Below are 22,743 nucleotides of genomic sequence, written 5' to 3' on the forward strand. Positions count from 1 at the left end.
TGAATTTAATTTTCTACCTGACAATTCCTGCCCCACTAATAACAAAGACTTCAATCTGGTCTGGCAGTGAGGTGTTTAATCAGCACTGCAGGGGTAAAGGAGGACTGGAGAGCTTGTCTGCCTGAGCAGAACTCATCAAAAGAAGGGGATTTTCTTTGCCAAGGTAGCAAAGTAAAACTTTAAGCATTAATAGAGACAGCTGGGATGAGGGCGGCAAGCTAGAATTGAGTTTGACGTTCTCCGGGGCTGTAGGCAAGGAGATGTGCGAGAGAGAGGAAAGGGTGAGAGAGAGTTTCGTTCCTCTTGTTTCACTCGCAGATGATTGACTGGCATCTTGTCTGTTGAGCAGGAGAAGAGGGGACACTCTCCAAAAGACATGTGAAAACCCTTAAGAAAGCTTACAGCCAAGTCGAGCCAATCTGTCCAGCACTTCTTCAGAGCTTGGACGACAGAGATCTGTGTTGCTGCACTGGGACGCTGACAGAAAAGACAATTTTCAGGCTTACAAATGAAGCGGATCAACTCATGTCGAAAACTGGACACGACAGCTGATGACACACACAGAAAATAAAGTGCAGACAGGACAACTCAGTTTCCCATGCCATCGCAATGCAACCCTGCAGAGCAAACTAAAAATGCTTACCTAATCACCCATCTTTTATGTTGTTATGCATCATGACTGGTGACAACACGGTTCCAGTCACCAACGGAGCAAAATCTAATTATTTAGCAGGTGTCGTCCCATTATTTCCTGAATCCTGACGTGATCAAATAATAGTAGCTGCATCCAAACAGGACAGATACCTCCAGAGGCTGCCAATATATTTGATTTCACACTCACTGCCCACCTGCAAACTTGACGTGGAACTTGTTCTCTGGCTTGAGAATCTGGACGTACAGGGGGCAATTTGGAGCAAAGTCTTTCACTGCCCAGGCTCGGAGGATGGTCTGATGATCCTGAGAAAATTGGAGATGGCGGTGAGAGACATGGATGGAGTGAAAACACGGGAGAGACAGAGGAAAAGTGCGACAGAGAGAGAAAGAGAGGTAGAAACCCATCATTAACAGCATCAGATTTTAGCTCCTCTCTAATAATCCTCTTAAATCGCTGACTGCACAGAGCAACTGAATGGTCCCTGCAAAATATCAGAAATTTCAGAAAATTTCAAAATTTCAATGCAATTCTGACAGATGAAGTATTCAAGGCTGCACAGTGGCGAAGAAGAGTAAAACTGGCCTTGCAAAAGTTGTTGAAAAATCAGTCAAAAGCAAAAAACTAGACTATGAGTTTACAGCCACGCTAGTGGCTCTGTGAGGCTGTATCTCAGCACAGCGTTACTTTGAGCTAAAAAGCTAATGACAGCATGCTAACATGCTCACAGTGACAATGCTAACACACTGATGTTTAGTTATGTTTACCATATTCACCTTTTTTCACCTAATTTAGTGTGTTAGCATGCTAACATTTGCCAGTTAGCACTAAAGACAAAGCAGCCTACAGGTGAGGTTGATGGGAATGTCATTAGTTTTGCAAGTATTTGGTCATAAAGTATTAAACAAATTAAGAAATCACTAAGTAATTACAATTTATCCGGAGGGGTACATGAATGCATCTACTAAATTTTATAGTGATCCATCCAATAATGGTTTGAGACATTTAAGTCTGGACCAAAGCTGTATAGCATGCACTGCACCTATGAAGCTCATTGTTTTTTTGCAGTATGCCTGCGTATAGTCATTTTTTTTATGTCAAGCCAGTTTGTTTTACTCTTAGCTTCAGTCATTTTTACTGTGCAATTCATGTACAATGTAATTTTCTAAAAAAGCAGTTCACTCCAGAGAAATATAAAAAGAAAATTACAAGACATTTTTATTTGTTAGGAGCTATAACCGGGCACGAAATATGCATGTTTTGCAGTGTGTTGAATCATGGCGATACAGTGAGGAACATACAGCAGCAATGCGGTCCACTTCAAACCGGTTACTGAGGATAAAGCAGGCCTCAGCATCGTCCATCCTGCAGGCAGTTAGTAGAGCATGTGGCCACGGGAGTAAGAGAAAAAGATAAACAGAGAGAGACAGAGTTGGAAAAGTGATGAGGACAGAAACCACGAGAAGGAGAGTGTTGTCATGTTATTGAGGGACAGGACAAAAGAGAAAAAAGCAGGACAATAGAACATCAAACGAACCAATGTGTCTTTCAAGCCTACGCCATTTATGGATGAGATAGTAGGAGGCGAGGAGACAGGGAGATTAAACAAACAGGCCGTTACTCCTTTTCTTTCTCTGAGACAAAGCCAGCCTAAGGTGCTGCGGCTGTATTATCAGAAGCCAGGGGGTAAACAAAAAGCAATAGGACTCAAACTGTAATGACAGCAGTTGCTTCAGGTATCATGTATGAGCTATGTCTGTTATGGGGGGTTTCAAGGCTTGATTTTGCAACTGTGATAATAATGCTTCTAATTGACATGAGAAAAATGATACAGTGTTCGTAAGAAACTAAATACAAATATCTGATTACTGTTTTATTTCTAGACTCTTGATTGTTGTTATATTTTTTATCACAGTGACTTACTTGGCCCTCATCAGGTCTTGGTCTTTGAGGGCAGAACCCTGCAGATAGATGACTCTTTGGGCCCACAGAGGGACATGAAGGACCCTCCTAACCTGGACATCCATCTCTGCTGGACAAAGGATCACCACATAATGGTCCTACACACACACACAAACATGCACACACAATTGGTATCGTGGCTGAAGGTTTAACCACATGCAAGATGTTAGCAAGAAGTCTGCTGGATGAGGTGTTTTGTAGGAGACATATTTTTATATATAATTTTTGCATTTAGTTTGTACTACTTTCGAAATATTCCACAGACTACGTTCTGTCTGTAATCCAGTGCTCCTAACTTTGGGGTTGGCGTGCCATCTGGGATCACTTGATATGCAGACTGGACAAGTGTCACGTTCAAAGTTGCAATCTTGGGGTTGTAATATGAGCCAGTGGGCAGACGCTAAAGCAGGGAGAGTGATTGTTTGAGAGTGGAGCACTGCAGACAATAGCAAAGAGAAACTTTTTGTTGAGGCTGTGATGGACAATGAATGATAACACTCATCCATTGTTTTGGTTGGTAAGACCTGAATCCTTCTTTTGCTGGTGGCAATCAAGGCATTCAGGGTATGTTATGGCCTGTTAGTAGCTGATACAGCCATAAGGCTTGAAGGTAATTCATTCCCTAGACCTAAAAACAGATTTAATCCAGTACTACCTGTGATGAGATATAAGATTTACTGTGTTTAATTTAATTCAAAAGTGAGTTTCTATATCATCTAAATTAGGTCGCCCCTTGGTCTTGAAAATAGAGTACAAATGATTTTCATCCTCAAACTGACATGACAACTAAGACAGTCTTCAAAATAATGGACTCATAAAATTAACCCTAACCCCTGCCATGACGAGATTATATGATTGAGTGGGAAAAGTACACCGACCTTGTTGTTTGATTAAAACATTCTTAACTCGAAGTCCACCTGCTATCTTTTTACAGTTGGTCACCCTTAAACCCTAAACAGAGACAGGATACGATTCCCTGCAGTACCTGTTATCACATGACCATTCATACCTAGTTCTCGTGATGATAATTGAGCAATCTCAATGACAAAGCTGATGTAACTCCACAGTGAATTGGCAGTGCAGCAAATAACACCTTATTTAAACTTGAACATACAAGGCCTAGTCCTTTACCATGGAAAGCATAGTTTGTCACACTTACAGGAGTCAAGCAGTGTTTTTTGAACACTGTACACCAACTTTCCGTCCTTGGTCTAAATTTACAGGAAACTGAATCATATGTATCTTGATTTCATGCAGTAAAATCTGTACCACAAAACTCTGTCTAGTAAACAAAAAAATCTTCTCCATCCAGAATCTAGCCCTCCCCAAGCAAACACGTCTGCTCCAACATCAATAAGACAGCAGTTTGATCTGTGCTATTGAATTGCTACTGAACTAATCCTCTGCTTTAACCTCAGCTGCTCAGGCTCCCGAGAAGGATTACAGACAACAAATGCACACAAACACAAGACCCCCCAACACCCTCTTGTCCTACTTAAAACCATTTTGGAAGACCTGAAGTCGGGGGTGAGCGAAGAACTCATTAAGGAAGTCCATGAGGAGGTCGATCTTGAGACAGCTGACGCACAGCACCACGTGTTTCTCCGTCTGTGCCCTGTAGCGGCTGTAGTTTCCCCCGGACTTCTGCCGCTCCATCCACAGAAAGGCCAGCTGCTCGAACTACATTCAGTACGACATCCATCACATTCAACAGATGGAAACTGGATTAGGTTAGCTGCAATACAGGGAGGAACCAGGTGGTGCATAAAAAGAAAACAATGCCTTGTACTGTATAGTGTTTCCGTTTGATTATGGAGAGTGTTTGGGGGAATTAAGAAAAGTGGAGATTTGGTTCAAGATGGTGGCTAAATGGAAATGATAGCAGCCAGAGATAAATAAGAGAAGGTCGGTTATGGAAATAACAGATTTTTGTAATGTTGGGGAGGGCCGGGTGAAAAGGTAGATGGTGGGATTTTACAGATGAAGAGGTGCATGAAAGAGTCATAAAAAAAAGAGTTTTAGTTCTGATCACTGTAGTTTGGTGTAAACAATGTCCTCCTGCAACAAGCAGGGCTCAGGAAATGTTTTCGTGCTAAAAATGGAGAGATTAATTTGCAAAAAAACAAAACGAATAATTAAGACTGATCAGCTGTAGTTATAGTTAAGCTAGTTCAGTTAGTGGCAGAGGCTTCTCATCATTCACCCTCTGAAAGCCTTACGTTCACCTGTCAACCTCATTAAAACTGAGAGTAAATATTTTTCTTTATTTCCTCTTCTGTTTTTCCTTGGTCATTTTAGCTGGTCCAGCAAGAACCATTATGATGCAACTTGGTGTCACCCTGTATAAGTAGGGAAAGTGTAGCTCCCCCCAAATCCAAACTATTCCTTTAATACAGAGTGGTGTTCACTTGTTGGTCACACATTTCACTCATTTCCAATTATTCTTATTGATTTAAGTGACATGACTATACAGTTGACGAGATGATGTATTGAACCCTCTGCCAACTGTAATGGAGACAGTCGCAATGAACGGCTGATTATGTTAAAATGCAACATCCATGTCAGCAGAACTCAGTAGACAGTTCATTTGTGTGCTCTTTTTCTCTGGGAAGTACTCATTTTGTCCTAGATAAATTTGATCGATTTTGAGCAGCGATAATGTCAGCTCATTAAAACTGAAAAACATTATCCATACAACAATAGTGGCACTTTTTGTGTACAGCCAGTTCTCAATGGCACCAACTGTGGTAGATTTGTGATGCAACAATGGACTGTACTTACTGTATACTCAAAGCCCTTTAAAGTACATGTCATATTCGCCCCATTCACACACATTCATACAATGATTGCAGAGGCTGCAGCTGCTCATCAGAAAGAAATTAATGCTCATACACACACTCACACACCAATGACACATACTTCTGGAACAATTTGGGGTTCTTGCCCAAGGACACTTCAACATGCGGGCAGGAGGAGCCGGGGAGAGACCTGCCAATGTTCTCTTTATTGGGCGACTTGCTCTACCTCTAGCTGCCCCAAGAACAATCAAGCCTCTATTTTAGAGTATCGTGAAATTTAATTGGAACGGAATTCTTTTAAGGCTCAAAATGACACGAAACGACTTGTCATGGAGTTCATTTCCTGTAGTGTGTTGTGGACAGGTACAGGAAAATGCCAATTAATGAGGCAGCAATAAGAAAAAGACAGCAGCAACCTGATATGCTCTATGGCTAGCCTGTGCAGCCTGGACAGGACATGGCAGAACTCAGAGTCAAACAGACGGACACACATTTAAAAACTGTCTCGCATGCACGCACGCACGCACGCACGCACGCACGCACGCAGTGGGGATGGGGGTTGGGGCTAAGTTTCTAAATGTCAAGGGGTATTTATGGATAAAAGATTGTGAGAGGGAGTTGGGAGGATGACATGGCATCCACATTGGTGATGCACAGATCGCCATTTCTTTATGAGTCAGCTTGTTCAGCGAAAGTGTATTCATGCTCATGTCTTTTGCTTTTGTGATGGTTTTAGTGATGCTTACTACCACCTGGTCACTGTGGATGGAAAAGACAAAACAATAAGATAATATAACAATAAAATAACAATAAGAATGTTAATAGTCAGTTGATCAAGCACGCGTAGGATTTGAGCCTTACACCTACTGCTTATGTGACATGATAAAAAAGGAAAAGATAGCAAAAGATGTGTAGTGCCATCACAAAAGAAATCCAATTTACAACAACACAAGAATGTCAGTGAAGTTATAAGTGATGTGTGAGTGTGATTCCCTGCCCAGAGAGGCCCTCCTCGGACTGCAGGTACAGTAAACACACAGAGGAAATTCTTCCTTATTAGCAATTTCACATCTTTTTGGAGGCACCAAGGTACGCCAGCTACCTCAGGGAAAAAAGGTTTACACAAATATAAGAAACAATCATTAGGATACAATGCAACTGATACATTTGTCAGGATTTTTTTTTTTATCAGTCCATGTACAAATAGTATGTTTGTGTAAATGGTTCCTGAAGTCCCCTCCACAGCAGCTAAATGACAGGAGAGGGATTTGGGGAATAGAGCAAATAAGGAAGACACTCTTGCTGTTCTCTGAATAAAAATAGTGCTGTAAGTCTACGTAGGATGCAATGAGTCATCACATTATTCTGCAAGAAAGGGGGGGGTACAAGACTTATTAGTCTATCTTTACTGTAATGAGCTTATCAAAGAAAACTAATTGGCTTTTATGGATTGCAAAACTATCCGATCTATTAATTTTTGGAAGGATTTTAAAATTTATTTGATGAATTTAAAGCCTTGTTTGTGTTTGTCTGAGATTTTTCTACCTCCATGTAAACTGGAGGCCAGCCTGGCATAGCTGGCTGCTTCAAAAGTTGAAAATAAAAAATGATGGGGGAAGGACCGTCAGGTCTCAACTCTTTTGAACTCAGTATTTTTTGTGTCTTTTTTCGCCTAAGCTTTCTGTTATAGAGTGATGTCTTGTTTGTCAAACTTTACTCTTGGTTGCATCTGTTGTTTTTAACCTCTAATATAATCTGTCTGTGATTAAATTAGAGGTTATCTCAATCATTTCTCACCTGGATGGGGAGCACAATGAGCGCAACAAAAATCATGATGACCACCAGGAGCTGCGAGGGCCAGATTTGGGGGGTGACATCTCCAAAGCCCACAGTGGAAAAGGTGACCACGCAGAAGTACAGCGAGTCGAACAGGGTCAGGTTGTTGCCTGCTCTTTCGAGGTGCTGGATACCGCAGATGCTGATGGAGGACGGCAGGTTGGGAAAGATGGATAAAATAAGCAGAGGAAGTGAGCATTACTGAGAAAGAGAGTTCACATACTGGGTGAATTATAGGTGTCTGTAGAGGCAATTATACAGCTGTCTTTCATGCCTGTGCATATGCCTTTGTTGAACATTGTTTATTTGTGTGTATAGGTGTGTGAGTACCAGCTGAGTGTATTATTGTATTCTTTAAGCGATAGATGAGTCAACAGGCAAATGCCAACCCTGAAATGGTCAGAGATCTTAATTCATGCTGTGTGTAGGATCTTCTGGATTGGCTCAGGCTTTCACACCAGATATGCAGCGAGCTGACACATCCTCCACTGCACACAAGGAATCGGCAGTTGTCATTTCAGAGCACTATCTCATTCTCACAGTTACCAATTACCTCTCTGCTCTCTGCCTTTTTCTCTCTTAGCTTCCAGGAGCAAGATTTTTAAATCCATTTTTTTTTCTGCATGTATCACACAATTTCTTTGCGCCTTGTGTCTGTCTCACTCTCTTTGTGCTCCTTTCCTCACCCTGTCCAAAGCTGTGACCCCTTTCACTTCCTGTCCAACCACAATTTAATGTCTCTCTTTCCCCTCTTTTCTTTCCTTGTTGCCCCCCTTCTCAGTTCAGTATTAGCAGTGAGAATACCCACCATGTAAACATCAGACAGACCAGCGTGCTGATGAGTATCACCACCTGGTTAAACATAGCTGAGTGTGTCCGCTGGATCGCCCTGTGGAGATCATTCTGCAGAGAGACAGACACAGTTATGAGTTAATGTATGGAAACTAAAGCCTAAGAGCTGCATTGTTAAAGTATAACATGTGGATAAAATGAAGTTACTGGATGGTAGGAAAAAAATATAAAAGCAATGGATGAAATATGAAAATGCACTTAAAAATCAGGGGTTATTAAAAATTGGGAAGCAAGCTTAGTCATCTGGATGTCATATGATAGATGGAGGCAGAGGGGATGTAAAGAAAAAAGCTTCAATGCCAAGCCCAAGGTGCAAGTTTAAATGTTTTGTGACTGATACCTTCATAGCAGAAAAAAAACTGGTGAGCTGAAATGGCAGAGACAGAGAGGGGCAATTGCATGCCAACAAAATAACATAACAGAGATGTTGAGGTTAAGGTAATGGAAAAATTGGATAGGGAGATAGTGCTTCACTCACTATCATGTTCTCCAAAGCGTGTTTGGCCAGCCAGCAATTGAGAAATACAGGGATAAAGAGATTTCTGAAGGAGGGCAAAATCACCTGTCAAGAAGAGAAAGCTTCAGTCTGCTAGGCCTTCTATCTCATCACTTTTTTTTTCATAGGTTGTATACAGTCACAGGATTTCTTGCAAAGAAAAGTGTTGTGTGAGCATGTGCCCGCCTTTCTGTATTACTGTATTTAAGGTGTTAAAGGTGTGATGTGTGTTCAAGAAGGGAGGATGGGAGTGCGGTGCTTGAGCGGTCAGTGCTCAGTAAGGCATATCCTTCTACTCACAGTGATCATGAAGGGAATGGCGCTGATCATCTCCAGAATGAAGGGTACACGCAATACTTGCTCCCAAACGTTGCCCTGGAAACACAAACCACACACAGGGGTCAGGAAGTTCTATTGTCATGGCGACCTTGGGGGATTACCACACAACAGGCCAGATTGCGGGGAGTAGAAGGGGACAAACTGACAGGTTTTTGCACCATAGAATAGATCGGGACTTATAAGGGTTATACAACTCCCTTGTGCCCTTAGAGAGCATTACCCAGTTTCCTCTAAGCTTTGCTGTTCAATTAAGATGTCAGCCATGGCTGTTTTTATGTGTCTGCCACCTGCATATGGCTGACCTGAATCTGACTAGTGTAGGTGGACAGGCACAGGGTATGTCCACAGGAATCAGTCAACTCTAAATGCTAAGACCTCTAGCCTCCAGAGTAATCTGCCCAGTGAGCCCTTTATAGGCTTATAGTGTCAAGTACATCAAAGGCACGGCAACCCGTTGATAAATCGCCCCCCACTACAGCAACACAGGCGCCTCCCCCTGTCCCAAGTCTTTCTGATGTGTCAATAACAGGACGGTGCTGAGGAAGCCTCAAGCCCGGTGAGGTGCTTTCCAAATTTGCAAGAGCAAAGGAGCAGCGTCAGGGGAGAAAGGAAAACTTGTTAAGTCGAGTGAACACACAGAGGAGTGTAAAGCGGACAAACCACCACCCTCAAGCATATCGCATGCCTGCACACCCACACAGATGTAGACATCACAGCCACAGTCATTACAAAAGGCTTCAGACTAGCCGTTGGGGGCCACGAGTAGCTCACCTTGTAGCTGAGATACACGAGCAACATCGTTTCTGAAAAGCTGATGAAAGCCACAAGCACCTGCAAAAAGAGAAAGAGAGAGAGAGAATTATAAAGAAATTGAGAGATACAGACACAGAGGGAAAGCAGACACAGAGAGGAGTTGAGCTAGTCAGAGAGAGACCGGAGCAGAGAGAAATTAGGAGTCGCAGAAATGGATGAGGGGAGCGTGGGCGGAATCAGTGGGCGTTCTGATGATTGAGCTTCAGAGGGAACAGGTTTAAGTGAAGCAAGAGACGGTCTGGTGTCTGATTGTGTACATATATGTGTGTAATCATACTGCATGTGTAAATTCTCGTGTCAGGTAAAATGATCCAATTTCATTATTATAAGCCCTGAAATCAACAATCCCATAAAAGGAATGCAGAAATGATGATGTGCACCTTTGTGTCAGTGCTTTCATGTATGCAGGAGTACACTGATCTATCTGACCTGCAGTCCCCACAGCGGTAGAGGTCTATCCACCCAGATGATCAGTTTCCTACAGAGTGGAAGAAAAGGGAAGAATAGAGGAGAGAGATGTGGCAAAAAAAAAGTTACTGTGGCCAATATATTAAAATTCTTTTCTGCCCAACACAGTGACATGAACACAACTGATGTCACTACATAAAACATAATTATCCTGTTTACAGCTGAATAACAGTGAAGTGCACAGCTGCCAATGTGCTCATATTATAGGAGAAAAGTAATATTCACACAGTCAAATGAAAATTTACGGCCTTATTGTGAGAGAATGGCAGTTGTTTTTTCTCCAAAAGACACCCTGGGGCTTATCATGGCTGCTTGCCTGCCTGCACTCTGATTTTCTCCTAAGAGTATGCTGCCTGGAGCAGGAGGTGGCCCATCCCTTTCCTGAGCTCACTCTGTCAGGCTCCTTATTCATGTGGAGCCAGAGCTTAGCCAGTGTCACCAGCCACCAATTAGATCAATAGGTCCCTGAGCAGGAGACATGATACAGCCTCAGGTCCATGTACACTTCCTGGTCCCCCCCCTCTGCTGTTGTATATTACATGTTTTATCTCAACTAGATCTCTGTTGATTAGGCCGAACAGGCACTACATACATATTATGCTAACAGGTAATCCATACAGTTATTGTTTATTTGTGTGCATTTGTTGGACAAATGAGTGTGTATCTATAAAGCTCAAGATCAGCATTGTGAATTGTATCAGTTAAGTGAAGTAGCATTGATTGCATTATACGTTTCCGACCAGTGAGCCAGCATTGGGGATGCCAGTCCTCCAGGTTGTGCAGTTTCATGGTCCTTGTCTGCAGGCCGAAGCCATCACTCCTAATTAAAAACTCACATGCTTACCAGTCAAACTCACTCCAGGGACGGGATGATGTGTTTTGTCTGGTGCAGTTCACTCCGCTTACGCTGCAAGGAGGAAAAACCACAAAAACTGCACTGAACGTAACTTCTTGTCCAGGTTCTCTGGCCAAATATCAGTTTACTTTCCTGATTCCATCTCCACCCCCTTCCCCCATCATCTCCCGTCCAATTCATTTACGGGGTACTCTATACACACTGTTATCTATTGACCTGGTGCACTTGTTTCTGCTATCAGGAATCCACATTCACAGAGACTTTGTTTCATCTCACTAAGCTCCTGTTATCATAATTTCTCTCACCAGTCCTGTCTTTCTGCTTGCGGGTTGTCCAATAGGACTCTGACAATGTAGAGGAGGCAGCTCAGCACTTTAAGAGCAAAGTTAAACATCCGCACTCGCAAACCTGCAATGCAAAACGCAGATAATCCTCATTAAAATAGCAGCTGCTGACTTTATAAAGACACATCATATTTAATTGTTAATGTGATTAAAACATGCATGATTTAAAAATATGACATTTGATGCTCTTTGCACCTAAGATACAAATCAAGGTTTTAGAAGACCCACCACAAATAAAAGAAAGGTTCTGGGGCTATTTTCGATTTTCATCATTTACCACACTATAATTATTTGTTAATATCAAACTAATTAAGTACAAAATCACCCTGACATATAGATCTGTTTCTACTTCAGGTTAAGGTGTTATGAACATGTATTTTATGCCTTTAGGCATACAGGAGAAAATAAATATAAAAACATTTCCATAAACGAGTCCAAATCCCTACACAGACATGTAAAACAGTCACAAAGAGTGGACAAGTTGAACAACTGGTGATGAAATGCAGAGCAAGAATGACAGCACATCACACACTAAAATGAAACACATCTCTTCAATCAAAAATGAGAGCAACTCATGTGGAAACAAAACACAGGCAAGAAGACAAGAAATTCACCCAACTAATTACAGATAGAGAAAGTGTGATAACAAACACAGGCAACTCACTGGATCTTTGGTTTTTGATGAAGAACAGCTTGAGGCGCTCCTTGAAAGTGTTCTCATTCACATAGAACTCTACCTGCACCCTAAGAGAGGGATGGAGAGATGGGCAGAGACAAAGAGAGAGATAAGGAACGTGCAGGAGGTGCTGCAGGTGACTGAAGAGATGAAATACTTATTTTATGGAGTCATGTCAAGAGACAGAAGGGAGGAAAGAAGTGGAGGGCTGGGAGACAAAAATGGAATAGAATAAAGGTGAAGAAGAAAAAGTGTACAATTGAGCAAATTTGAGACAGAAAGGATGATAATGATTATTCAAACGCTGAAAAAATATGGAAATAAGACACTTTGTCTGGCTGCATTAAAGACTAATGGGTTTTGGAGGAAATGGTGTTCCTGCTTGTCTGCCTGCCCATAGGCCCAGACAGCTGCAGTCAGTCTCGTTATCTCCACTGATTAAATATAGAGCAACAAATTACTTCCCTCTGATGTTTCTGCTGAACATGGGAGACCATAATTACTGCTCTTTCTCCTTTTCCATTCTGGCACCCTCCTGTTAGAGGGACACACACACACAGGCCTAAAATACACACCTACAACCAGGTCATTAGGATTATTAGACCATTCATACGGCCCATCTGACATGGACGCTTATGAAGAGACATGATGAAAATGACAAAGAGACACTTTTCCACAGCTCTTAAACATGTACAGACATAACCAGACAGATTGAAGGTGACTGTATTTCCTGTCTGACCACCTCAGGGGAGAATTCTCAGTAGCTCGCCTTTCATCCTATGGGGGGGGAGAGTGGATGACTCAGGTCGAGGATGAAAAATGCCAGGCCCGGCTCACTGGTGGTCTCCTCACAACGCACAGACAGATGAAAGAGAAGCAGAACAACTGCAACTGTGTGTGTGTGTGTGTGTGTGTGTGTATGGGGGAGGAGGCTCCTAAGTGACGCTATACCAGTATGCCACATGTTCAGAGACACACAGACCAAAACCAATGGTGCACTTTCCCACCAACATTTGGGGGTGGTGGGGTAACTTTCCCCTTTGTTGCTATGGCAACACGGTGTTCGTTGTCTTTTCCCTCCCTCTCACATGAGCAGTTGTGAGCCAACACATCCTTGTGAAGTGTGTTCAGCCATCGGAGCCCGCTCCAACTTGTTGGCGGCTCCCTTCGAAGGCTTTTGCACACATGATGGAAGACAGAACATGCAGATACTCCCCAGGGTCCCAAAAGCCCAAGGGTGTGTAATTGTACCTTTTGATTAGGATATGACATTGTATGAATTGCTGGAGAGATGGGATGCCCTGCAGTATTTGCAGTCATAGACAGTGGGGAAAGTAAGGAAAGATTGTTTGTATACATCTCTGTGTGCTTGTTTGTGTGTGGTGAGTCGTACTGAGCTAATAGATGATATGACTGAATGAGTTCTTTCATGTACAAAGCAATCAAACAGTCAGCACCATGAAGGCATATAGCACAGGGAATCATTATGACTACAGATGGTTTACACTTGAATGATGTTCAAGACTAGAACAATAATTAACAGTAGCAAGAAAACTGTTTTTCTAACACAGATCAGTTCAGGCAGGTAAACTTCAAGGCAGGTAGAAGTAATGAGGAAATTGTTTTCTCCTTAAATAAGAAAACATGCGGTTGGAAAGAAGAAGAACATATAAACCTATTGGTGGAAAAATCTTTACATCCAATGCAAAGCAAGCAAAGTTTATTTATATAGTATCTGTCAAAGACACCAGTGATAGTGTTTCACAGTCAAATAAATGAAATCAAATAGTATAAAATAAGTAAAACAAAGATAAAACACTGGATAAAATATACAAGGGAAACAGACATAACACACACGTTAAAATAAAATAAATGCTACCTAAATGCCTGAACAGATAGCTGCTTTTTAGTCCACAGAGTCCAAAGACCTCAAGTTTATTGGGAGACTATTCCAAAGATTGGGGGCTGCTGACTGAAAAGCATGAGTCTTAAAACATGTCCGAGGTGCACTTATAAAACCCTGAGGACCCTAAGAGTTTGACCTGTGGTGTGGAAGTGCAGAGGGTCCATGAGGTATTGCGCATCCTGGCCATTAAGGGCTGTATAGGTGAGCACATCAGTTTTAAAAGGAATTTTAAAATTACCAGGAAGTCACTTTCATACTACCAGTGAAAATGCTGGCATCACCAAAGGACTCACTTAGCACTTAACTACGACACAAACATTCTTTTTGTCCTTCAAAGGTCACTATCTGACACCACTGTAAGTTTTTTTTTTTTTTTTTTTATAGTGTACATATCAATATTCTTGTCTTCCAGTATGACTAAAAAAGTCCTAATGACTCTGACGGGATCACTTGTGTTGCAAGTCTTCTGAAGAGCTCCACTGTGGAAATTTTCGGGTAATAATCCTGTGTTTGCTTTCCCTCAAGCTAATGTCCTCTTTTACAACTAAATCAATCAGGCACTGCACCTCCACGTCTGACCATGACAGTGTTTTCCTATCCATCGGCAAATCTCTAGTTTCTTATTGTCTGTTTCTTATTGCCTTAAGACACTTAAGGTGACATACGTTTCTAAATCCAGCCATCGACCGTTTTTTTCATTAATCAAAGGCCTCTTCAAACTCGAAGAAGAAGAGAAGAAGCTGTGATAACAACACCGGAGAAGAGGATAATTTCAGAGGTCATTTTGCCCTTGATGCGTTTTTCTAAGCGAGCGCTTTTCCGTTTGAGTGTACAACAGAGGATGAAAAGTAAAGTGGAAATATAGCCCAATAAAGACTTGAGCTGTGGGATAAATTGAGAGTCAGGATCTTTAATCTACAGGGAGAATGGGGGAGACAAACGCATTAAAAACTCATAAAGACCATTATTGAAAAACAAAAGACACACAAGCACATCACAATGGCACCAGTGGGCAATGGCCACATATCATCCCCCAAGGCCCTATGTCACTGGATTAAAGGTACAAAGTGTAAAATGTGAGGTTACTCTCTAACTGTTGAATTCATACTCCAAAAAATAGGGGGCAGAATATCACATATAAGCTCATAACTTCTGCTAACTGCCATTAGCTAGTTAGCTCAGTTGATAATCCTGCTTGCTTTTAACCTATTAGCTGACTGAGTTTGGAATAGGCACAAATCCGAAGCCTTCCGAGCGGGAAACGGAACTAGGCTCAGCAGCCTCCTAGTGAGCCTGGGCAATGACCACAGTCTGAGACAGACAACAGGGAGTACAGTTCTGATGTGATTTAGAGCACCTCCGACAAGGACTCTAACCTCAGGGACAACAAAGTCATGGCGGGTTTAGGCAGGGACAGGAGAGGTGTCAAGCGGGAGATGAGCGACAGTGAGCTTGGGCATCAGAAAGGCAGCGACAGCATGTCGATCCAGAATATTTTCACGTCTAACGAATTAAGGGTTTACTTCAACCAAACCAGCTGGTGATTGTTTGAACAGTGAACAGACTAACAAAGTTGGGTCTGGTGAGTTTTATTTTGTTTCCGTCGAGTGAATAAAGTGTGTTTTACAGTGAGTTAACAACAGTTAGTTCTGTAAAAGAACTGAATGGTTATATTTTTTTATGTTTAATAAGAAAATAGGTATAAGAATATTGTCTTTCTTGACATTTTGAGAGTAAAATTTTTTAATTATTAGGCTAAAAAAGCGTGATGTAGTGTCTAACATATAGTGAGTTCACCGCTCACACACATATCCCAGCTGGGGACCTGAGCTATACTATCAGACTATTGCCTTGCCGTGGTTTTCCAACCACGGTTTTACAGGATGGGTCGACGCTAGCTGGTTAGCATTCTAACTTAAATAGACCATGGAAAAATAATCTCCAAACAGGTCCCGCTCTCTTTCTCTCTGCTCTGCTTCAAACAAATTAGTTTGAGTCTGGCATCAAAGATCATCTCATGGGCTTTAATAAAGCAAAAACACCAGCTTTAACAGCTGGAAACAAGAGACCATGAAGAAACGGGCATGGCACAACATTTCAAACCTGAGCCTAGGGAGAGAATTTGCATCCCTGCATTTGCACGTACACTCAAGAGTGGGAAAAAGCAAGACAGAGAGCGATAGCAGACAGATAAATAGACACAGACAGATGGACAGAGGGGGACATGCGGAGGAGGATCTTTGAGAGAGAGAGAAAGCTGAACCTTGTTCTCCTGCTGCTTCCACCCATGCCTGGGCTCCATAATGACACAGCACTGGCCATCTAATGACACAGCGTTAGAGACTAAAGAAACACAAATCTATATGCACAGCAGCACAGCATTGGCTCATCACAACCTCCACACACAACTCAGAAACACCAGTAAAGTAGAAAAAAGGAATAAGGTAACCAAGTGAAAAATTCTATCACAGTAAGATCAATGATAGCAAGGTTTATTCTAGTTAATTAATGAAAAGAAAGCAAAAATGGAAAATCATTTTGGAGCATGCCTTTGAAAGAGTAAATTCATAATAAATATTAAAACATGCTGTAAGGAAAAGGGGGATCAATCTGAATGTGAGAACAATCATAAATCATAAAGATGGATACAAATTCAGGTAGAAGCTAATGTGCACCCCTGTGATATGTAAATGAGGACAAATGACTTTTCTGGCAATTATTTCAAAAACCTTTCTAAGGTCTACAGGTTAGAAAAGGTAAGTGCTAAGACAGACATCAACAGTGGAAATGTTTTTTTAAAAGCTGTTCCCATCGATTGGAAGAAGCATGTAGCTTCCTGAGAACCATTCAACACGGAAATGCATAAACCAATTTTATATCTATTAAACAACTTACTGTATTGCCTATGATGAATGGGTAAATAGGGGATCCTCTGAGAAAAGAGGGCACAGCTAAAAGAGCAAAGACTGGAAAGAGTGGATAAAAACGTGTAATAATAACATACACAGACTACAAATGAGGGCAAGAGAAATTCAATTGGAGGACAAGAAGCAAATAAATTGCACATCACAACGGGGCCGCACTAACAGCTTAATAAAGGCAAGGTGTACTCTGCTTCATCCAACCAGTGCTTGACAGGACAGCTTGTCCCTGACCCAGAAACACAACCATCACACACATTAGACTGTCAGGTGGAGAAGAATAACAAAATGAACATTGAGAATATGTGTATGTCTCCACTAAAGAAAAATCTTTTTCTTCTGGTAAAGGGCATTAACACTGACAATACATGACTTCATACTGAGTGAAGAGTCAGATGAAAAGAATTTTTTAATACCTCTTGTAGCTGCCACGAAATTGATTTGAACACTCCAATGAAACAAGCAAGTACTTTCATAATAACTTAATGATGAGTGAGACCTTTAAAGAGTCTCTTTCTCTCCTTCTCGTCTTTTTATGTGTGCGTCGATGTGACAGAAAATCAACCAGTCTTTGTCGTGACCGATTTATCTCCTATTGTATCTACTGTGAATATGTACATGCCTATGTACGTGTCTATACGTGTCTATAGCTTCCAACAATCACTTTCTCTACACCACTAGCCTTGGCAAAGCACAGCAGGAAAATGACAGCCATCATTAATAAGAAACGTGTAATGTATCCCACAGCATATTGACAGTAAGTAAGTGTGCACTGTAGCCTTTACTCAGAGCCATTTCCTGAACAACCGAGGGGTTCCCGTGGATTCAAACTTTCCATATATCAGTGGAAGTGCTCCAGCCATTCCTTCCCCCTGCTCCATGACATAAACCAGCCATGCCTCATCCTTTCCTGAAATGATCAGTCACTATTTATGGCTTAGAGGAGGATCTGTTGACACATTCAAGTAGTCTCATTTGTTTTCCTGAAGGAGGAGCCAAACACAATAGTTGCTTCAGTTCCTCTTAACTGTTGAATTTATAGAAAAGGGTTCCATTATTGGCTCACCCCACACAAATCATCCTTCTATCATGAAACGAAATAGGGCTTAAATTGACATACAACTCTTTTAAAAGCCATCCAATGACATTCTATCTCCCTGTCCCTTCAGAACATATTAGCCTCAAATGTGCACAGACATTAAACATTTGATCAAATCAATGCAAGACATCAATCTGTTTCAAAGTTGTCTTCCAATCTCCGCTTAGAGGATGACATGTGCGACACATAAGGAGTGAAACATGAGAGGAATCATCTCTTTTGCCTTTCCCTGGTGTGTCTCTGGGGCTGCTTGGATTTGAAAGACCTGCGCTGTATGAAGCTAACACAGTTTGGGAATTGGGGAGCTGCGATCGGTAGACAACTATATTTGTGATTCCCCACAACAGTGTGGCACAGCAGCTCCCTGCACCCAAACTGATAAAACAGGCCTTCCAGCAACATCGAACACCGCTAAAGCCCATAAGTGCTCAGACACATGCTAGTCAGCCCCATGGCTTTGTTAGTAGCCACAGCAGGAAGGCTCTTATGTGTTGACAGTGCTCGTCTAACCAAAAGGCTGGCTAGGGAATTCAATGTCTAGCTTATTAAAGCCCAGTATTGCAAAAAAAACTCTAAAAATAAAATAACCATGAGTACTAGATGACCACCAGGGACACACCCTGCATTGACTCTGTTCATCAGTGTTAACAATGAAAAAGGATAAGACTTACAACATACATATATCCAACACACACACACACGTAGCCACAGGATCCAGGTATTGCTGCAGTAAAACCAACAAAGAATCAAATTTCATAAATTGTGATTGTGCAACCAAACTAAAGTGTCTCTCATGGTGCCTTCAGGTAATGTCTTCTTTCTACTGTACACAGGCTTCTCTCAAAGTGAGTGGTGCTCATGTTCACAAGGCATCATCTGCACAATATTCTTTGCCAGCAGGATCACGCTCAGCCTGTATATGCGCTTTTTAGTCATCATCAGGCCTACTGGCTACCTTTCCTCTTCGCCAGTATTAATTAGGATGTTGTTTTTAGAAGCTTTTTCTGATTAATAGGAAGGGACATTCATCAGGTCTGATGCTTTGGTTTTAGCGTACCCCACTCTAGGCTCCAAGCTTCCCATTGAGTATGCAGTGCCCTCCAATTAATTTTCATTAGCAGCTGGCTGTTTTTAAGTTAACTTCACTCTAGTTATTTACCGGCAGAATTATGTGCACTGCTCTGAGGACATACACACGTCATGGAATAAGTTATGAGGTCTGCATGCTCCCTCATCACCACTTCCCTCTCACCCACTCTCAAATCTGATAAAATCACCTTTTTACAGAGTGACTCTTCTGATCCTGCAAACCATTTGTATTGCTAATAACCTCCCTTCATGCCAGCTCTGGCTCTGTAGGCATGATTCATCCATGATTCTACAATTCTTGACAGAGATTGCCATCAGCTTTTTTATAAACACTATGACTGAAATTTACATGAGCTCTGAAGAGCTCACTTAAAGACTCTGGTGTCCACCTTATAGTGAGGTGAAAGCATAGCAAAACTGGTATGAGTATTGACAATATTGATGGATCATGGTCTACATTGGCCTTACTAGATTAAGGCTTGACTGGAAGAATTAAGAGGGAGGTAAGGGGAGTAGGAGCCTGGGGAGAGAGTAGACTGAGACAGTTATTGAGTGAGAGAAGATGTGGAGGCGACAGCCAATAAGATATTGTTCTAAGGACAAAAGGCAGTCATTTGTATGATAATCCTGCACCCCGAGGAAAACTCCTGCTGAGGGTTTCTGTTGTGGAGCAACGAAGACTATTTCATTTCACTTCTAACAAATTAGACATACAAGCAGAGCTGTGCTAGGAATCATGTGTGTCTTTATAGGCTATTAACTCGAAGAATGATATATTGCACTGCGATGCTGAAACAGTAATTGCTGTAATTGCCAGAAAATTCAGTCTGTTGAGAATTCTCAAAATGTATAAAACAAGTTCATTCGTCCACATAAGGCGCTAAGGAACAGAAGACAGGAGCATTTAGGTGAAAGAATTACTTTAAAAATTTAACCTAGTTGTGATGATTTACACAAATTTAAAAAACACTGCCAATATTAACAACCAGCCAAAAAGAATTTATCCATTTCAGTGCTCGATATCATGTTAATTTTAGGCAAAAACCAGACAGCTCCTTTGACTGTCAAAATCCTTATCAACCTGCAAAATATCTGTATTTAATTGTTCAGTCATCTGGCATTTCCTCAAAACAGAAGCCTCTGACTCACTGGCAGAAAATATAAATGGTCATCAAAACAGTATCATTAAAATGTTCCTACTTCTCCTGTGTCCTTGACACATTTCTGTAACAGCAGGACACACATTTACTTACTGCTAAATTATCAGGCACAATCTTGATTACAGTTATGGGTTGTAGGAAAAGCACATATAAATAAACAACAGCAGACCCATTTTCAAATTCTGTCTTGGAGGTTGGGTTACTTTATTTGAACTCATAGGTAGATTTTGTGTAAAATCTAATTTCTGTTTGTTGGAAAAAAAATATATACAGCCAATGCCTTGTTGCCAAAGACAAAGTCTAAGATGTTTTCAGTTTTAGCCAAATCTTGTTTTAGACAAAGAGCAGTTTAAATTAAAATATAATGTTTAAATTATATATAAATACCCCCCCCCCCCCCCCCCCCACCACACACACACACACACACACACACACACACACACACAGAGCGCTTTAGGACACAGCTCCAATACAGAAAACCATGGCAAAGGTAGAAAAGGGAGGCACTAAAGACACCAGTCCAGTCATAGTACAGTCAGGAGATCCCTGTGTGTGAAATAAATTATTAAATCATTTCCCATCTTTAAAAGTCTGTGCTGAAAATTGCCTCACCAGAGAGTCTTGAATTACAAGAGAGTTCATGGTATTGGAGGCACTTCAATCAGGACAAGATATAGAGTGGTGGGGGTACGCCGCCCCCCCCCCCACACACACACACACACACACACCAAGAGGGATGTAAGCTGAAAGGACACGAGAAGGCCCACAGAGGGTGACAGAAGAGGGATTATAGGACTCAGTAATGTATGTGTATGTAAAGTATAACCGTATGTGTCACAGAGATAAGTTATGCATACACATATATAGAAGATGTGTAGAGCTATCTGTGCACCCGCACCCACAGGGACCCTCGCGTTCTTCGGGATGTTAGTTAAAGGCTACTCTTAGATTAATGGATCATGGGAGACAAACTGTGATTCAGCTGTAACTTAGCTTTCACTATCAATCACAGCTCTCACTTTACTTTCACTAATCAGTCAATTCTACTCACTGGGCAACGGAGATCTATATCTTGACCCTCACTCCAGCTCTTTCACAAGTATCTTGATGTTAGATGAAAGCAACACACACACACACACACACACACAGTTACACTCACAGTTACACACATCAGAGAGACAAAATAGGCTACTACATTTCTTTGCTATATAAAAATACTCATAGGATCAACCTAATATGTGAAACATGCAGTGTGTGTGCACTGGACATTACAGCTCTGCACCATGAGAAACAAATGTAACATGCCCAGCCCACATAAGCTTAATTTGAACCTCAGTACTTTCTAGAGCCCTTAAAATGATCAACACCAGGATATCCCTGAAAACACATTATGTGTTTAGAGGGCATTACAACACATCTGTGGCACACACACAGCCTTCACCAAATCACTCACAACCACACAGTCACTATACACCTATTTTGTTTCCGTAACATTTATTTGGTGTGGCTGATATTGTTTTCACTTCGTGAGTTTGTAGGCCTATGTGTAGTGCCTGGACTATAAAAAGTAATTTTGCTTCTTCCAAGAAACCAGCAGCCCCCCACACTCCCCATCACTAAACCTCTGTAATCAGGTGACTGAGGTCACCCTTCATCCTGGTTTGGAAACATTAGTCCTTGGGCAATAACCGACAAATCACAGAAGGCCAGAAAAACACGACCAGAGTGAACGGGCCCGTTAAGGCTTCATCTGTGCAAGATAAGACCCTTTCAGAGGTCATCAATACAAATAGCTTACATATGCTATGTATGTATGGTATGATATGTCACAAAAAAGGACAATGCTGGATGCTTTCGTATAGTTTCAATAATATAATAAGCATTTTTCTCAGGCTTCTATGGCATCTTGCAGCAGTGCCTCTGTGAAGCCTGGCAATGGCTGGACCTGGATTGTCTATGCTTTCAAGCAAGATTCCCCCAATTATATGATTCGAAACACCCACTCAAGTCACAAGCATTTTGGGCCTCATTTCCACCTAGCAACAAGATACACCAAGCGTGAAATGGAGGTTAAGGTTTTCCATTAGACAGCATAATGAAATAGCAAAATTAAGCAATGCATATCATATAGCACATCAGATCTATGGGTGTGTATGGAGTGTAAGTAAAGGTTAATTGCCAGTTACAGAGAGCACCCACTTGAAATTGCCTGTCCAGGTGGCAGATGGTTCACTGTAAAACTCACACTGTAAAAAGAATTATGGCATGAGAAGTAACATAAAAAAGGGCAACATGCAGTAAATCTACCCTTATTTTTCATGTACTTTCAAGCTGATGCCACTAAATTGGACAACTATTTTTCATTTTATTTTGGTTTCAAATGTAAGAAATGTAACAACTTGCATAACATCAAAATAAATTAAATATTTCTGATTAAATATTGAGTCTCCCATTCTCTTTTGAATATTTTGCTTTT

General features: G+C 41.4%; 1 protein-coding gene and 1 long non-coding RNA gene across 7 annotated transcripts in view; one reads left to right on the forward strand and one right to left on the reverse strand.

Moving 5' to 3' along the window:
• The window catches only part of LOC123958108 (potassium channel subfamily T member 2), a 36,855-nt gene that overhangs the window by 13,320 nt on the left and 792 nt on the right, over positions 1 to 22,743 (reverse strand). For 2 of the 6 annotated variants that reach the window (XM_046031336.1, XM_046031328.1), the window contains exons 2-15: positions 12,081 to 12,160; positions 11,378 to 11,480; positions 11,061 to 11,123; positions 10,178 to 10,226; positions 9,707 to 9,766; positions 8,897 to 8,971; positions 8,579 to 8,662; positions 8,441 to 8,467; positions 8,057 to 8,151; positions 7,210 to 7,390; positions 4,130 to 4,294; positions 2,576 to 2,712; positions 1,954 to 2,017; positions 849 to 957 (exon numbers count right to left, since the gene is read on the reverse strand). In XM_046031336.1, coding sequence (XP_045887292.1) covers positions 849 to 957; positions 1,954 to 2,017; positions 2,576 to 2,712; positions 4,130 to 4,294; positions 7,210 to 7,390; positions 8,057 to 8,151; positions 8,441 to 8,467; positions 8,579 to 8,662; positions 8,897 to 8,971; positions 9,707 to 9,766; positions 10,178 to 10,226; positions 11,061 to 11,123; positions 11,378 to 11,480; positions 12,081 to 12,160 — 1,292 coding nt within the window. Of the gene's footprint in view, positions 1 to 848; positions 958 to 1,953; positions 2,018 to 2,575; positions 2,713 to 4,129; positions 4,295 to 7,209; positions 7,391 to 8,056; positions 8,152 to 8,440; positions 8,468 to 8,578; positions 8,681 to 8,896; positions 8,972 to 9,706; positions 9,767 to 10,177; positions 10,227 to 11,060; positions 11,124 to 11,377; positions 11,481 to 12,080; positions 12,161 to 22,743 lie in introns of those variants that run through there. The other 4 variants (XM_046031343.1, XM_046031353.1, XM_046031350.1 and 1 more) reach the window with 4 other exon arrangements.
• Positions 355 to 4,407, forward strand: LOC123958187. Its single transcript, XR_006822012.1, has 3 exons — positions 355 to 1,047; positions 2,568 to 2,709; positions 4,033 to 4,407. It is a non-coding gene; the product is annotated as an uncharacterized LOC123958187 (long non-coding RNA).

Source organism: Micropterus dolomieu, linkage group LG02 (assembly GCF_021292245.1).
Source record: "Micropterus dolomieu isolate WLL.071019.BEF.003 ecotype Adirondacks linkage group LG02, ASM2129224v1, whole genome shotgun sequence".
In the NCBI taxonomy this organism is placed as follows: Eukaryota; Metazoa; Chordata; class Actinopteri; order Centrarchiformes; family Centrarchidae; genus Micropterus; species Micropterus dolomieu.